The sequence below is a fragment of the Cheilinus undulatus genome, linkage group 17 (assembly GCF_018320785.1).
Source record: "Cheilinus undulatus linkage group 17, ASM1832078v1, whole genome shotgun sequence".
Lineage (NCBI taxonomy): Eukaryota > Metazoa > Chordata > Actinopteri > Labriformes > Labridae > Cheilinus > Cheilinus undulatus.
In genome coordinates this window covers 39,102,975-39,121,245 of record NC_054881.1, presented here as the reverse complement: position 1 = coordinate 39,121,245, position 18,271 = coordinate 39,102,975, and the positions used below count along the sequence as shown (strand labels likewise).

Sequence of the window (18,271 nt, the reverse complement as noted above, 5' to 3'; positions counted from 1 at the left end):
AAAAATGTTTAAAATTCTCTCTTTTATGGCACCAGTTGGCCTTGTTTTCACATTGTTTGCCTGAAGTTCAGAGGCTACAGCCCTAAAAGTGGGTGGTCTGAGTCAGACTCATCTTTCCTCTCTCCCACCACCCTGTCTCTCAAATAACGGCATAAAAAGCCACAAACTGCTGCTTTAGCTTGTGCACCCCTTCACATTAACTCTGACCTCACAAGTGCAGCTATGTCAGATTAGAAGTCCAGCTGGATGCTGAATAATTGATGACAATATATGGCATTAATGTTGTTGTGAATGTGAAAGCTTTTAAACTCTGACATATCTCAGACTCAGCAAGCAAGGACTGCATAATTACAGTTACAGCTATGACTTTTTACTCAGACTGACCTTCTCGTGAGAGATTAATTAATTAATTAAGTAGAAAGTAAGATTGTGTGACCTTTTGGTGAGCTAAATGAGAGGATTTAATAGCTTTCGGTTCCTCTCTAATTCACTCTTTATGCTCCATAGAGTGACTGTCCATATGTTGGATGTGGCGAGTCATACTCTGATCACAGCACCCTGCACGCACAGGTAAAACTCTCACAGCTTTGCTTATCAGTTTACCCTCTTGGAGAAGATAAAAACACAGTTTAAAGTCCCTTGAATGACCATTTGTGTGTTTCCTTTCAGGCTAAGAAGCACAACCTGACCGTGAATCTGACCACCTTCAGGATCTGGTGTTATGTGTGTGAGCGGGAGGTGTTTTTGGAGCACAGGCCGGCGCTGGTGCCCATCCCTGCTGCTCCTCATCACTGTAAAGCTACAGATCAGGTACAGCTTTGCACTTCAGTGGTGTATGCCTCCTCTGTTTGATGAGACAAATGGGAAAACTACAAGTGCTAGCATTGCATTTTCAAAAGCCTCACAACTTTGCTCCTTTATCACCCTCATATTTATAGTATCCATTCATCATTTTCCCAGGAAGCAGCTCCTCAGCCAGTAGGTCACCCGCTGAAAGCAGTGCCCATTGCCGTTGCAGAAGAAGAAGGTTCAGAGTCAGAGGAGGATGAGCTTAAACCCAGAGGTACAAAAAGTCAAGATTTCTTCCCTGAAACCATCACCTCAAATCACACACGTTCTTAGTGCAAAAAGCTCCGCCATGAAAGTCTTTCTCTAGTTATTAAAGCCATTTCTTGTAATATTAGGTCAAAGCTGACATTTTTATCAGATATAATTGCTTTGAAGCCTAAGAATAGCTTGAAGACCCTTTTATCCAGACAAGCTTTGATAATTAACCCTTAGTGGTGTCATCTAGATTTAAAACTGTGCCATTACTGCTTAATTATACACTCAAAGCAGTCTGGGGGGATATGGAAACCAAATGATTTTCTTCTCTCCTCTTTGTAGGTCTGACAGGAATGAAAAATATTGGAAACTCCTGCTACATGAATGCAGCTCTTCAAGCTCTGTCCAACTGGTGAGGCAACCTCCTCTCATAACATCTGCTCCATCCCTAGTCATGTATAGTGCAAATCAAAAGTTATCACCCCCTTGGATGTTTTATTTATTTAATACATCAATCATGATTTATATAGTTTGGCTTTTATGACAAGGAAAATTAGAAAGAACTGTAGAAATATGTAAGTGGCTGCATAAATATTCACCCCCCTGCAGGTTAATATTCAGTAGATGCACCTTTGGCTGTTATCGCAGCACTGAGTCACCCACAAATTCTCCTCACCTCTACAAGCCTTCCAGGGCTGGCTGCTGAGAAGCACCCCAACAGCATGATGCTGCCACCACTGTCCTTCACAAATAGTTTGGTGTCTTGTCTGATGGCCAAAAAGCTCAGTTTTGGTCTCGTTAGACCAAAGAAAGTTCTTCCACTTGACCATGGAGTCTCCCACATGCCTTTTGGTGAACTCTAGTCCAGACTGAATCTGAGTTTTCTTCAACAGTGTCTTTCTCTTTGCCACTCTCCCATAAAGCTTTGACTGGTGAAGAACCTGGCCAACAGTTGTTGTCTGTGGAGTCTCTCCCATCTCAGCTGCTGAAGCTTGGAACTCCTTCAGAGTAGTCATAGGTGTCTTGGTGGCCTCTCTCACTAGTCTCCTTCTTGCAGGCTCACTCAGTTTGTGAGGACGGCCTGATCTAGGCGGATTTACACATGTGCCGTTATCCTTCTGTTTCTTGATTATGGATTGAACTGAACTCTTGGGGATGTTTAAAGCGTCGGAATTTTTTTTGTATCCATCCCCTGACTTCTACTTTTCAATCACCTTTTCTCTGAGTATTCCTTTGTCATCATGATGTAATGGTAGCCATGAATACTGATTAAGCAGTGACTAAATCTTCCAGAAACAGGTGTCTTTATATGCTATGTATCATTTATATTTTCTATGGTCTAAAAAGCCAAGTTATATTCACCATGATTGATTGATAAAATCAATAAAAGGATAAAACCTCCAAGGGGTTGAATCCTTTTGTATTTCTTCATTTTCTTTGTCTTTCTCCGTCTGCTCTGACAGAGAAAGAAGAAACACATGTTAATTTTACCTCTTTTTTTTCCAGTCCTCCTCTTACTCACTTCTTCCTGGACTGCAGTGGATTGGTCCGCACCGATAAGAAGCCAGCTCTCTGTAAGAGCTACCAGAAACTCATCTCAGAACTCTGGCATAAAAAACGGTAAGAACTCCTTAAAGAGTTAAATAAATACTTGTGAAAGCTGTTTCAGTTCAGGTTATTTATCTAACTCTCATGGTTTCAACCCTGCCAGGCCCAGCTATGTGGTCCCTACCAGTCTGTCTCATGGCATCAAACTTGTAAACCCCATGTTTCGAGGTTATGCTCAGCAGGTAGGGGCAAACACCCAGCAGGTAATTACACCTGGCATAACTCAGCTTGAACATGCCTTGTTTCATGTTAGTAAACACCCCAAAACTATTAGTTTTTCCCTTAAAGTGCTGATTTTGACTAACAGTTTTCACAAGAATACATGCAATTAGGTTTTTTGCATGTTTTAAGGAATAGTCCTCAGATCTCATGTAGCAAACTAAGGCAATCATGCATTTTATGTCTCTTCCTTGTAAACTTTACACAAAATACTTAGACAAAAGATCAGAACATTTTGAAGAGTAATTTTTTTTATGTCTGAGGAGATTAGTTTTCTTTCCGGGACACTTAAACTTTCTGTTCCTACAGAGAGGCAATCAGCTGAGCATATGTAAATCCCGCTCACTTTCATATGCGCCAGTTTCCTGTGAACAAACAAGCAGAGAATGTGATAGAATCAGGAGACTGTTGTATGATAATCATAGAAATCTGTTACATACATTTAAAGTATAAAGACCTTCTTGGATATATTACCCTTTATTGATTTAATAAATCCAACCTGTTAAATATAATTTGGCTTATGTAATGTGAATTAAATGACTGCATGAATATTCACCCCTTCAGGTCAGTATTTAGTAGAGTCACCTTTGGCTGCAATCAGGATTTTTCTTTATTTTGCTTCATTCATTTTACCCTCTACCTTTACAAGCCTTCCAGGGCCAGCTGCTGAGAAGCATCCCCACAGCATGATGCTGCCACCACTGTGATCCACAGTGGAGATGATGTGTTTGTGAGGGTTTTTTTACGTCAAAAAGCCAAATTATACCTACCATTACTGATTTTTTAAAAATCAATAAAAGCATGAAATAAAAACATAAATATGCCTTGAAACTCACAAAAAGCAGCCAACACAATTAAAAATGTCAAGGTTGTCTAGTTTGAGTGAAAAATTCTGGTATTAATCTGATGAAATCCCTCAGACAAGTTCGTTCAAATGTGCAAAGTGTCCGTCAGTGAAAAAGGCAAAAAAACGCCAAATTTTGCCCGTTTGGCGTCCATAGTTTGGTTCCTGTACGTTTTAGAGGATGGTCATAGTGTAATTTTTTTCTCGTCTCGTCATGATACATACAGTATGTGCACTGAGTTTCATGCATGTAGATGTTACCCAGGGCCCTATCTCACTTTTGGCACCGCCTAGAGGAAACCGTGCGATGGACTTAAACCATTCCACCACCAGATGGGGACAATTTTTGAGAAAAAAAAACTGGAGTTTTCACTTAAGGCCCCCAATCCCTTCAATTCCAATAGGGCTCTCGCACTGGTCCCTAGATATAAATGTTGAAAGGAAGTTTCTGGTTTTGTTTTAATACCATAAAAAGTGTTAGCAGTGATTTTATAATGATGACATCTGCCTGTTTGTAGAGTGTCTGGCCTGTGTGTTAATTTTCCCTGTCTGTTTGTCCTTGTCTATTTCTAACCGCCACACAAAGGCTCTGTTGTTGCACAAACACAATATAAATAGTACTGCAGGGGTTTTCAAAGTGTGGTAATGTGACCCTCTCCTGGAGGATTTCTCTCTAAACACCTCTGATATTTTTATCAGGGCTGTCAAAGGTTGAAATTGTTAATTGCAGTTAATTTTAGAATTTCTGTAGTTAATCGCAATTTAATGCATCCTTTTATTGCATTGTAAAATTCCACTATTTTGCATTCAAAACTGTTCTGATGTCATTTTGCATTTGGAGACGTATTGGCTTCGTGTTTGGATGTACAACTGCCTTCATGGGTAGATTGAAGAACAGTGATACTCAACGCGTGGCAATAGAGCCACATGTGGCTCTTTTGTTAGGATTTGTGGCTTTTTTATGTGTAAATTTAAAATATAAATATAAAAACATTAAAAAAGGAAACTTTGACCTCAGAATTATCCATTGCAATTTGTTTCCCTCACTTATACATCAGACTTTAATTGTCAAACTTAATTGTCAACCTTTATTTTTTTGTCTGTATATTTCCATTGCCCTTATTTACAATTTTTTGCCCTTTTTTACCCTTTTTACCTCTTTTATCCTGCTTTTCGTAAATAGCATTTTTTCCGTTTTTTGCTTCTTTCAAGGGGCCTCTTGCCATTACATGTCACTTTTTCCATTTCCCCCAATGTTGCCAATTTTAGTTATTTTTCACTCATTTTTTTGTCATGTTTTTGCAGCTTTTTTTTTCACCATTATTGCCACTTGTAAGTCATTTTTTTGTCATGTCTCACCCATTTCTGCCACATTTTCTCCACATTTTTTGTCATTTTTCACCCAGTTTTTGCCATTTTCTGCCTATTTTACCCCCGTTCACCCATTTTTGGCCACTTTTTTGCAGCTTTTTCACCTATTTTGCCAGCTTTAACCTATTTGTATTGCCACTTTCACCCACTTTTCACTACTTAGATTGTGGCTCTTTGGTTGAGCAGGGTTGAGTAACACTGTTGAAGAACATAATTTAACCATGGAAAAGGGAACTTGTTATGGATTTGATGAAATAAGGGAGTAGTAAAAAGGTAAAATTTTGATAACACAAGGTGCAGCTGACTTATGACTTGTCCACTGAGCTGTCTGTGAGTGTTTAAAGTGAAATGAGACGTTAAGGAGGAAAGGTGGATTTTACATCACTGTGGCTGCAGGGAGACCAAAGCATGCTGAGAGAAATAAAAAAATACGCAATTAATTAGGATAAAAAAAAAAATAGAACAACAATTGTGGACCTTAATTAATTACAATTAATGCAATTAATCTCTGCATTCCTAATATTTACAGTGCATTTATTTTTGAATATCTTCTTTTAAGATCTTAAATATATTCAGTTTTCTTCTCTGCTTTTCTTAACAGCTTTATGATTGGCCAAATGTTCTCCTACATTCACACTTAAAGTGTAGGCCATAAAAACCCAAATTTTACTTCTTCACTATCCATTAACTAAAATGAAAACAGACTCTAAGTTTCCCATCTAAAATCATGTATTATAATGCAAATTTGTGCAGTTTGACTGAAGTCCTATAACTTTTTAGAGCACATTAAATCAGCCAGGCGCCCAAACTAGATCATGATTATGCTCTGTGAGCATCACTACTTTTCACATCATTATTCCTGCAGCTTTATCGCCTTGTCATGATGCTTCAGCCTTTGTTGCCCATAAACACATCAATGCCTTCTGCCTCTCTGTCCCTGACCATGTGACCACAGGACACTCAGGAGTTCCTGCGCTGTCTGATGGATCAACTGCACGAGGAGCTGAAGGAGCCTCTGACCGAGTGCAACATGAGCACGGAGGGAAGCGACGGCGAGGAGATTCGTGACGGAGACCCCTCCCCGTCTGAGGATGAATTCCTCTCCTGCGACTCTGGCTCAAGCAGCGACCGCGGCGAGGGAGGGGGAGCTGCTGATGGCGAGCTGCTCCTGCAGGACGAGTGCGATGGGGTAAGGACGTCAGCGGGAGGGATTGTGGGCGTCGGTAACGGCGGGGTGATCTCGGAGAAGGAGAGGCTGAAGGAAAGGAGGGTGTCCGGGTCTCCTCTTCGTGGTGGCTCTCAGGAGATGGATGAGGATGCGGATGTGGATACAGCAGCTGAGGAAGGGGCTTCCGAAAGAGGGGAGGAGGAGGAAGGGACGCCAACGGCAAACAGCGAGGTCCAAAGCCAAGAGAACAACCAGATATCTGAGGCGACACAACCCCAGACACAGAGCAACAACAGCCCAGGTAAAAACCGTCTGGATTGGTAACATTTTCAATCACGTCTCAGATTATTAGCCTCTCAAGTGTTTAAGATTTTGTTCTTCTAGAACCAGACAATGAAGCATCAATGACCCAGCCCCAGCCCCAGCCTCAGCCTCAGCCTCAGCCTCAGTCCATGCCCTGCAGCCCTGTACGAACCCTCCAGGAGCTGCATCCTAAACTATCCTCCAGTCCACCACGGTCTAGTCCACTCCGCTCTGCAGGACCTGCGTACTCCTTCAAAAAAGGTTGGAAATATCTGTATAGGAAACCTCTACCTACCAGCACAAGTTCTTAGAATATTAGCAGCTTTAAAGATCATATATGGACACTGCTGAAATAAGTACAGCTACAAGTGTTAGTGCAGTTCTTCTGCTTGGTCTTTTTTGATTAATACACCAATCACTACACATCCAGTTGTCTTCTTTTGTTTGTTAGCTTTTATTTAGGCTTTGAAAATTATTGTGGCTTCTCTTATTTATAAAGACATAGAAACAAAAAGTGTGAAGTTATTGTGATGTACAGTGCCTATGAAAAGTCTTCATCCCCTTGGATGTTTTGCCCTTTTATTGATTTAATAAATCAGTCATGGTTAATATAATTTGTCTTTCTTGAAAAAAAAAACTCTTTAATGTCAGATTTCTTCAAAGAAAGTTCAATCAAACAAAAATATGTAATGTAAAATAGATGGCTGCATAAATAGAAATATGTACCTGGAATGTCCAGCCACTGGTTAATCAGTATTCCTGGCCACCATTACACCATGAAGACAAAAGAACACTCCAAGCAACTCAGAGAAAAGGTGATTGAAAAGTAGAAGTCAGGGGATGGAGACAAGGAAATTTTCCAAGGCCCTTAACATCCCCCAGAGTTCAGTTAAATCCATCATCAGGAAATGAAGGAATATGGCACATGTAGATCTGCCTAGATCAGACTGTCCTCACAAACTGAGTGAGCGTGCAAGAAGGAGACTAGTGAGAGAGGCCACCAAGACACCTATGACCTCTCTGAAGGAGTTCAAAGCCTCAGCAGCTGAGATGGGAGAGACTCTGCAGACAACAACTGTTGGGGGGGTTCTTCACCAGTCAGAGCTTTATGGGAGAGTGACAAAGAGAAAGACACTGTTGAAGAAAACTCAGATTTGGTTTGTGTGAAAGAAAGTTCTTTGGTCCAATGAGACCAAAATTTTGCGTTGTGGCCATCAGACAAGACCCTATGTTTGGCCTTTATTGTGAAGCATGGTGGTGGCAGCATCATGCTGTGAGGGTGCTTCCCAGCAGCCTGCCCTGAAAGGCTTGAAAAGGTAGAGGGTGAAATGCATGTGGCAAAACATGGGGAAATCCTTGAAGGCAGTCATATGACCATGACTGATTTATAAAATCAATGAAAGGGTAAAACATCCATGGAGCACTGTAAGATGGTCATTAGGTTGAAGTGCACTTTTCTCTCCGTGTGAGTATAACACACTGAGCAGTTGTAAACAGAAGAGAAGTCTGTGTAAACATGCATTATTTTTCTTGGTTTCAGTTTATTCTTTTTAAATATAGTGAGTTTGATTTATACTTACCTTGTTTTTAAATAACTGCATTTTCTATGTATATTAAAACGCATATAAACTCTAAATCTGATTCTGGTATGTTCTAAGCTTCCCACATTAATGTTTATTATTCTAATATTCTTCTTCTCGTCGTCAAACCTCCAGCTCAGCTGCTGCTCAGCGCTCGAAAGAAGAAGCAGTCTCACTATCGCAGCGTGATCTCGGACATCTTCGACGGCTCCATCCTCAGTCTGGTTCAGTGTTTAACCTGTGACAGGGTAAGCTGCACTTCACATGTTTGAACACTAGAGGGAGCTATGGATTTAGTCAGAAACAACAGCACAGTCACTTAATAACATGTTTTGTTGCTGTTACATCTGATTAGAGAGTGGATAAAGGCCCTTAGCTGAGAGCCACTTAAAGGGTCTGCAGTGAAAAATGCTTTCACAGGGTAAAATATCCAAGCGGGTGAATTCTTTTTAGGCACTGTAAAGTGAAACGCAGATAAAAAGAAGTAAAAACTTATGATGCGTGGTAGATTAAACTCATGCACACGGGTGCACACATGCATCCACCCTCAGAAAAGCCTGTTTTTAATCCTGAATTACTCATCCACCCCATGCTTGTTTAAATTAAACATTCCTCCAGCCCTCTGGGTAATGCACTCTTGGTTTACAGCTCTTGTGATGAATGCACGCTGTATAAACCAGCTCTCTGATTGTGTTTCAGGTCTCTACAACAGTGGAAACCTTCCAGGACTTGTCCCTCCCCATTCCCGGTAAAGAGGACTTGGCCAAGCTCCACTCGTCCATCCACCAGAACCTTCCTGTAAAGACGGGTGTTTGTCCTGACACTTACAGCTCGCAGGGCTGGATCTCATTCATCATGGACTCCATACGGCGGTCAGCAGACTATGCTTAGATATAAAACACATGCATTAGGTGGAAATCTGACTTCACTGTAGCACGCTGATGTTATTGATATGATTTGAATACTGATTTCCTGGTAAAGGTGTCATGTGGCGTAAAGTGAGATGCAGCTGAAGATTAGACAAGTACCACCATGCAGTCATGATCTGTGGCATTTTGATGGAAATTCTTTTTTATTTCTCAAGAAATTCAAAGATATCAACACTTGTGATAGAGAAAGTCCCCAAGGCAAATTCTTTTCACCCACGTATAAACTAACCTCACAAAGCAGATGGATACGCCCGTTTCCTTGTTTCTAACTGGCGAATCCATCTTGCAAAGTTCCTGTCTAAACCGTTTGGGCCCGGTTAGAAAGTGACAGGACCAATCAGCGTCGAGGGGCAGTACTTTAGGGCGATGCGGAGTAGTGAGGTATGCAAGCAGACAGAACGTTCATCCAATCACCCTCCAGGGTTTTTTTCAAAGGCTCTGCCCTTTCCCAAATGTTGTCTATGAGTGGTTTTCCAGATGGTTGTGTGAAGCAAATCCATCTTGTGTGCCAGGTTACTTACAAACAACTGATGGGCAAAAGTATTACCTGATGATCAATATTAGAGCCGTACTGTAAATGACATTTTAATGAAATTGCAGTTTTCAAATTGCAGGACGTGCAATATTTATTTAAAGTCAAATGTGTCTCAGAGTACCATTTTAATTAAACTCTTTTTTTTGCATTAGAGGTGTCTTAGGTCAACTATTATACACAGATTCAATTTTTTTAGTGCAAAAATTGCAAAAACTCAATTATTTTGATAATCTTTCAATAATAAAAATATTTTTTTATTTAAAAAAAATTATATGGTAAAAACTGTCATTCCCTTCATATTTGATACAGACTTTTTTGAGACCTCTATCTAATCAATATGACCAATTAATTACTTTAAAACCTTTTGAATACAGTCTGATAAATGATGCACAAAGCCCTCCAGGGGAATATCAATTGAAAGATATACAGTGCTTAACAAATTTATTAGACCACCCTAACCCTAACCAAAGCAAGGTTTATGCCACAGCTGCCTTAAATTAACAGCATTGGTAATTACCAAAATCATTTTTTATATTTCTGCAATGGTTAATACACCAATATGTAGAAGCTCTTTAACCAAAATGATATTTTTAATGCTAAAATATAATTATTATTGTTATCCATGAATTTTCAAATTTACTGATTTACAAAAAAACTGAATAAATAGTAAAGCACATTAATATTTCTTGATTAATATGTCAAATTCTAGTTGTTTACTTGCATTCCTGAACAGAAAAATGAATTTAGTGGTTGAATGTTATACTTGATTCATTTCTGACTTCTCAGAGAAGCCCAGTGAGCCGGCTCAAATTTGGGTAAATTCAGTTTGAAATTCCTCATTCCTGTTCAAAATGGTAAAATGTGGAGAGCTGACTGAAAATGAAAGAGTCCGCATTAAAGCACTTCATGATGTTGGATGGTCTTTGAGACAAATATGACAGGTGGTCTAATACATCTGTTAAGCACTGTACATAACGCAACAAATACGATACAAAAAATTATGTGAGTTTTTATGACATTTTTTTATTTCTATAGAAGGGTGAAAAAATGAGATTTTTTTGGCTATTATTTGAGGTTTCAGACTTTAGAGGGTTAATACCAAAAATCATATCAAAATTCTAGTGTAAGTTTACCTCCATTGACTGATGTTCTTTGGATGGGCCTGTTTAGGGCCTCTCAAATGACGCTGCATTGTGGGTGTAGACTCATGATATTCTACTTTTACCTGGCAGTGTTTGCACCTGACCTCATTTTTAGTTCTCACTCGCTCACAGGACTCTCTGAACTTTTCAGTTAAGAATCTCAACACCAACACCTTGCACGACAGCTTTCTTTTCCCGTTTTTAAATAGTGGTTTGCAAACAGCTTTTAAATGGAATACTACTGCTGTCTGTAGGGCTGGACGATTATGGCAAAAATAATAATCACGATTATTTTGATTTATATTGAAGTCAAGATCAATAAACACGATTATTCATTGATTTCAAAACTCGAGTATTTATTGAACCACAACTTAAAAGAACAATGAAAATTAAATTAGTAACAAGTAAAATAATAATAATATATGAAATAATAGCAATAAAAAACAATAAATAAATTAAATACCCAATCTACATGCACTCCTGTAAAACTTGCAAATTGCAAATGCAAATTGTCCTACCATGTCCTACCCTTCTTCTCAACCAAAGGCTGTCATTCTGTCATGTTTTTAATCGCTCACTCCTCGTATTATTGATCCACATACGTCACACGCTTGCTGCAGCTGCAAACGCAACACAGGTGCATTCACGGTGCTTTTACAGTGTAGGAACTTGCATACACGCTGCGTGGCACATTTATCATTTTTCTTTGATTATAATGGTTTAATGATCGTGAGAAGCCAAAGTTGAAATCACGATCAAATTTCAATTAATTGTCCAGCCCTAGCTGTCAGGCAATAGTACAAAATTACAACCATTAATAGTTGCATGAACCCATCAGTACTTTAAATATTATGAACAAATAATAAAAAATCATGTCCCATAAGACCCTATCACAAACACAGAGCACTCAGAAAGTAGTCAGACCCCCTTGATTTTTTTTCAGTTTTCTTATGTTGCAGCCTGATGCTGCAGTACAAAAAAAAAACATTTTTATTCTCATGAGTCTACACGCAGTACCCTATCATGACAAAGTGAAAACAGAATTTTAGAAATTTTTGCAAATTTATTAAAAATAAAAAACATAAATATCACTTTTAAGTTAGTGTCCAGACCCTTGCAGAAACACTTGTAATTGAGCTCAGGTTCCTCCCATTTCTCTTGATCTTTCTGAGATGTTTCTACACCTTGATTGGTGTCCACCTGTGCTAAATTACACTGAATGGACCTGATTTAAAAGGCACACACCTATCTATAGAAGGCCTCACAGCTGACAATGATATAAAAGCAAAAACCAAGCCATGAGGTCAAAGGAACTGCCTCTTCCAGGAGCAGTTCGCCCAGACAAACTGAGCAGTCAGGGGAGAAGGATCTTAGTAAGAGAGGAGACCAAGGACCTGATGGTCACTCTGACTGAGCTTCAGAGATCCTGTGTGGAGATGGGACAAAGTTCCAGAAGGAAAACCATCACTGCAGCATCCACTGATCTGGGCTTTATGACAGAGTAGATAGACTGAAGCCTCCTTGTTGCAAAACACATGAAAACCTGCATGGACCAAAAAATCTCATCTGAAATCCAAGTGGGCATTCAGTGGAGGGTTGCAGTGATGCTTTTCCTTCTAGAACTTTGTCCCATCTCCACACAGGATCTCTGGAGCTCAGAGTGATTGTCAGGTTCTTGGTCTTCTCTCTGGAGTCATCTGCAGTTGTCCACTGATCTGGGCTTTATGGCAGAGTGGCAACACGGAAGCCTCCCCTCAGTGCAAAACAAATAAAAGCCTATTTTGGAGTTTGCAAAAACCTCTATCTGAAATCCTGTAATCTGTTACCTGCAAATATCAGTCAAAGATCTAACCTGAAACCAGCATTCCTCTAAAAGTCCCTCCTCTCCTAAACATTAGCATGTACAAAGATGCCTCTGGCCTCTCAGCTGCGTTTGGAAAGAAATGGACAAATTCTCTTAAAAAAATCAAACAACATGTAACTGGAGAGTCTATCTGTATTGAAGGCCAACAGAACAGAAGCATTTGGTGTTTTTCAGCCAATGATATGTATGGTTTTTAATAGAAATGTTATCATTGGGGTTCTTATTAGGAGGGGAAGAGCAGTACAGGTGGATGAATGGTGCTCATTACTGTTAAATTCTCAAATATAGGGATTGTAATTGATGTCTGGATGGGAAAAAGTGGATATCAATGCATCTCTAAAAACAGTGTGTGTGGCTCATGCAGAAAACGAGCCTTGAGGACGTCTGGGATCGTGTCCAGGACTGATAGGTTGGAGAGATTATTTAGACTTTGGAAGACTCTGATATACTCGTCCCAGTCGTCCAAGATAAGATCTGAGCAGTGAGCCAGGAGATGACTATGAGGCTGCAGAGGGAGTTAAACAGTGAAGGAGGAGGTGTGCTAGCTTTCCTGTCTGAGGGCAGGGAAGTTTTTCTGAGAGACAGCTGATTTTTCCCAGCCTTCTAATGACAAAAACAGCTGTGCAATCAGTAGACTCACTCTCTTTGTAGAGAGTGTGCTCATACAGCTGGGCTTTTGTCTGTATTTGGTATTTATATGAGAGGGCATGGATGCAGACACGACTCTAGTTTGTATGCAGTCTTCCTAACGCTGATTAGTGCCTGATTTATTTTTCTCCAGAAGGTGTGAAATTATTCACAGATAGATAGATTGCTAGCTTGATGCACACCATAATGGAATGAAGCATTAGCATTACAATCCCAGTAATTTTACTTTATGAAATGATCTATTTGACATGCAGGGGGGCGATTGCATTGGTGGCAAAATAAGTCTGAGACTAACAAAAGAAATCTGTAGCTGAATGCGTTATCGTATGACTTGATATGGAGTTGGCCCCCCTGTTGCAGCTCTAACAGCCTCCTCAATTGGAAGGCTTTCCACAAGATTTCTGTGAGAATCTGTGCCCATTCATTCTGCAGAGCATTTATGAGGTCAGGCACTGATGTTGGACCAGAAGGCCTGGCCCACAATCTCCATTCCAGTTCATCCCAAAGATGGATGATGGGGTTGAGGTCAGGTTTCTCTGCAAGTTCTTCCACATGGAACTCATCAAACCATGTCTTTATAGTCCTTCTTTGTGCACAGCCACGTTGGAAGTGAAAAGGACCTTTCCAAAGCTGTTGCCACAAAGTTGGAACCATAGCATTTTCCAAGAGTTCTTGGTATGCTGAAGCATTAGGATTGGCCTTGAAAAACAGCCACATACCATTATCCCTCCTCCACCAAACTTCACAGTCAGGTAACGTTCTCCCAGCATCCTCCAAACCCAGACTCACCCAACCAGAGACCACAGAACACATTTCCGCTGCTCCACAGTCCAGTGTCTGTGTGTTTTACACTGCACCATAGACGCTTGGTATTGGACTCGGTGATGTGAGGCTTGCATGCAGCTGCTCGGCCATGGAAACCCATTCATGAAGCTCCTGCTGCACAGTTTTTGTGTTTACGTTAATGCCAGTGGAAGCTCAGAACTCTTCAGCTCTGGAATCAGCAGAGCGTTGGCAACTTTTATGCACCATGCACCTTAGCAGTCGTTGACTCCGCTCTGTGATTTTAGTGGTCTTCAACTTTGTGGCAGTGTTAATTTGTCGACTAAAAATGTTTATAGACAGCTTTTTTTTTTCCCGTGACAAGACCTAGACGAAGACTAACAACCAAGGTTATTATAGTTTTGGATTTTTCATTAGTTTTTATTTTTGTTTAGTTTAGAATTTTTGCTTTAGATTTCAGTTTAGTTTTTAATTATTTCTTTTCCAGCTGATTTCTTAGTTTAGTTTAGTTTAGCTTTGAGTTTGAGTTTAGTTTTTATTAGTTTTAGTGTAAGTTTTAGCTTTTTAGCAATATGAGACACCTGTCAAAGGCCAGATCCAAAAGGGTCCTTCAATTTCATTTTCTTATTCAATTTTTATGTTTGTATACAACTCAAGACCTGAAATTTACCATTATGTGAAGTCTTCTGCAATCAAATCAGGCCACTTCACTCTCTCCGGGCCTGGGTGTTCATGTCAGACAGTCTGCTGCTGACAAAGGCTAAAACTAAGGACATTTGTCTCTGATTTTATTTAATTTTAGTTAGTTTTGTAAGCACAGAATTTAGTTTTAGTTAGTATTCATTATTCTCATAAAGCTCAGTTTTTATTTAGTTTCAGTTAACTAAAATGATTTTTTCCTTTTGGTTATTTACTTGAAGTTAACTAAAATAACCTTGGTGATGACTAAAACGGACAAAAACTAGATTTAGTTTTCGTCAAGATGACTAAAACTAGACTAAAATGTAATGTAGTTTTCGTCTGACATTCAAAATCCATGATATTTTTCCACTGTGGGTAAATCTGTCAAAATACAATGCAGCTGTATCTATTCTGCCTATCAGCTGTAGAAAGCAGGGACCCCAGGTTTGGCTGGGGGCAGAGAACACACTAGCATGATTTGGTACCAGATTTTGGCATGAGAATAAACGCTTGGACTAAAAGTAAAGACTAAAATGTGAGGCCTTTTTGTGGACTAAAACTAGACTAAAATGTTTCTGAGTTTTCATGGACTCAAATTAGCTGCCAAAATTAACACTTCTTTGTGGCTGAGTTGCTGTTATTCCTGAACGCTTCCACTTTATAATAATTTCTCTTACAGTTTGCTATTGAATATCCAGCAGGGATTAAATTTCATGAACCGTCTTATTGCAAAGGTGGCATCCATCACAGCACCACTCTTAAAGTCAGCGAGCTCTCAAGAACGAGCCATTTAGGATCATAAATGTGATATACAGAGAATCTAGACAAATATGGATGTTGCTAAATCTGAGTAATTTGAGTAAAGCAGCCATGAGCTAATCTAGATTCATATAGGACTACATTTGAGGTGATTTTATCATTAAATAAAGATCTTTTTTTTCCTTTTGTGTTTTGCCTCTAAACAGGTTCGTAGTTTCATGTATCCCCAGTTGGTTTTGGGGGCCCATGGTGACGCTAGAAGACTGCCTTGCTGCTTTTTTCGCTGCGGATGAACTCAAAGGTAAAAGAATCTCATCCTCTAAAACAGTGGTTCTCAACTGGTCCGGCCTCAGGATCCACCAGTCACACGACAGCTCACAACACAAGTTTCCAAAAAATTTTCAGCAACACATGTTTAGTTAATCGGACATGTTGCAGTTTGGGGCATGATTGGACAAAAAACCTGATATAAAAAAGAAAAGGGACAAAACTGACACATTTTATACCCTCTTTCCCCATCATTATGTGTCAATTTTTGCCAATTTTTCAGGGGACTTGTGAAATTTCTTCATTATCATAGAAAAAGTCGCCATTTAGTACAAGAAGAGGAGATAAATTAGTTTAAATATTTATCAAACATCTAAATTTACCCAATTTCTCAGTAAAAAAGTAAAATAAAAGGTATCAATGCGTGTCTAATAAGGACTGCAGGGTTTTTGCCACCATTTTTTTCAGACACCTGCTCCGCAACCCACTTTTGGGTCCCGACCCACCAGTTAAGAACCACTGATTTAAAACCCTTTTTCAGCGTAGATTTGTTAATAGTTTATATTTCCTGTCCTTCTGTCCTCAGGGGACAACATGTACAGCTGTGAGAGATGTAAAAAGTGAGTAGACCAAGATGGAGACTTTTTTAAACCTGGGGAAACTCTGTCCTTTGGTTAGATTTTTAAAATTTGATCCATGAAAATAAACCAAAATCAAAGATGTTTTTAAGTCTGTGTGTCATTTTCCACAGGTTGAGAAACGGTGTAAAATACTGCAAAGTGCTTAGACTTCCTGAGGTATTTTTTTTGCATCTTTTTGACTTCCTTTGCTGCAGATGAGTGAAGTTAAAGGAAGCTTAAAGTGTATTTTTGCTTGTGCAGATTCTTTGTATTCATCTGAAACGGTTCCGCCATGAGGTGATGTATTCGTTCAAGATCAGCAGTCATGTTTCCTTCCCACTGGAGGGCCTCGACATGCGGCCGTTCCTGGCAAAGGAGAGTCCGTCCCAAGTCACCACTTACGACCTGCTGTCAGTCATCTGTCACCATGGCACTGCAGGAAGTACGAGACCGCTTCATTTCTACTGATAAAAACATTTAAGATCTTATCTTCATGTGGTGTGCCATGTCTCGGAAATGTATTTATAATCTATCTAACCACCTCTCTTTCAATTTTTTTCAAATGTTATCCTCTGTCTGCGGCTGCAGGTGGACACTACATAGCATACTGTCAGAATGTGATCAACGGCCAGTGGTACGAGTTTGATGACCAGTATGTGACAGAAGTCCACGAGACAGTGGTGCAGAACGCAGAGGCCTATGTTCTGTTTTATAGGTCAGAATTTATGGTGTCTATTAAAAGTACACTCTCCTTTTGGATGTTTCACCCTTTTACTGATTTAATAAATCAGTCATGGCCAATATAATTTGGCTTTGTTGATTAAAAAACACAAAGATGCCCCTTAAATGCCAAAGTGAAAACAGTTTTCTCCAAAGTAATGTCAATTTAACAAAAAAAAATGCGATGTAAAATAAGTGACTGCATGAATATTGACCCCCTTCAAGTCAGTTTTTAGTAGAGCCACCTTTGGCTGCAATCGCAGCACTGAGTCTCTGAGCATCCCCACAGCATGATGCTGCCACCATTGTGCTACACAGTGGGGATGGTGCGTTTGCTGTCTCATCAGACCAAAAAACGTTCTTCCTCTTGACCATGGAGTCTCCCACATGCCTTTTGGTGAACTCTAGTCCAGACTTAATGGACTTAATGAATAATTAGTGTCTATATAAAGTATTTATTCCCTTGGATGTTTTACCCTTTTATTGATTTTATAAATCAATCATGGTGAATATAATTTGGCTTTTTTGGCAAAAAAAAATGGGCCTTCCAGGCTGCTACAAAGCATCCCCACAGCATGATGCTGCCACCATCATGCTTCACAGTGGGGATGTGCAGTTTTAGGCCTCTTTTCTGATGGCCACAAAAAAGGAACTTTCTCCCACTTGACCATGGAGTTTCCGACATGCCTTTTGGTGAACTCTAGTTGAGATTGAATCTGGTTTTTCTTCAACAGTGTCTTTCTCTTTGCCACTCTCCCATAAAGCTTTGACTGGTGAAGAACCCGGCCAGCAGTTGTTGTCTGCAGAGTCTCTCCCATCTCAGCTGCTGAAGCTTGGAACTCCTTCAGAGTAGTCATAATAGTCTTGGTGGACTCTCTCACTAGTCTCCTTCTTGCATGCTGACTCAGTTTGTGAGGACAGCCTGATCTAGGCAGATTTACACATGTGCAATATTCATTTCTTCATGATGGATTTATCTGAACTCTGGGGGATGTTCAGAGCCTTGGATTTTTTTGCATGCATCCCCTGACTTATATTTTTTAATCACCTTTACTCTGAGTTGCTAGGAGTGTTCCTTTGTCTTCATGGTGTAATGGTAGCCAGGAATGCTGGCACTTCAGATACATTCACTGCACTCAGATGATCCCCATTTCACTAACTGTGAGCACCAGTTGGCTAAACCTCT

The 18,271-nt window shown here is 39.8% G+C and overlaps 1 protein-coding gene across 4 annotated transcripts in view; it reads left to right on the top strand.

The window, feature by feature from the left end:
* The window catches only part of usp20 (ubiquitin specific peptidase 20), a 30,053-nt gene that overhangs the window by 2,325 nt on the left and 9,457 nt on the right, over positions 1-18,271 (top strand). For 2 of the 4 annotated variants that reach the window (XM_041810861.1, XM_041810860.1), the window contains exons 4-18: positions 508-570; positions 670-810; positions 961-1,063; positions 1,387-1,456; positions 2,551-2,664; positions 2,756-2,855; positions 6,042-6,555; positions 6,639-6,818; positions 8,273-8,385; positions 8,837-9,009; positions 15,685-15,779; positions 16,332-16,365; positions 16,497-16,542; positions 16,627-16,807; positions 16,954-17,080. In XM_041810861.1, coding sequence (XP_041666795.1) covers positions 508-570; positions 670-810; positions 961-1,063; positions 1,387-1,456; positions 2,551-2,664; positions 2,756-2,855; positions 6,042-6,555; positions 6,639-6,818; positions 8,273-8,385; positions 8,837-9,009; positions 15,685-15,779; positions 16,332-16,365; positions 16,497-16,542; positions 16,627-16,807; positions 16,954-17,080 — 2,054 coding nt within the window. Of the gene's footprint in view, positions 1-507; positions 571-669; positions 811-938; positions 1,064-1,386; positions 1,457-2,550; positions 2,665-2,755; positions 2,856-6,041; positions 6,556-6,638; positions 6,819-8,272; positions 8,386-8,836; positions 9,010-15,684; positions 15,780-16,331; positions 16,366-16,496; positions 16,543-16,626; positions 16,808-16,953; positions 17,081-18,271 lie in introns of all 4 variants that reach the window. The other 2 variants (XM_041810862.1, XM_041810863.1) reach the window with 2 other exon arrangements.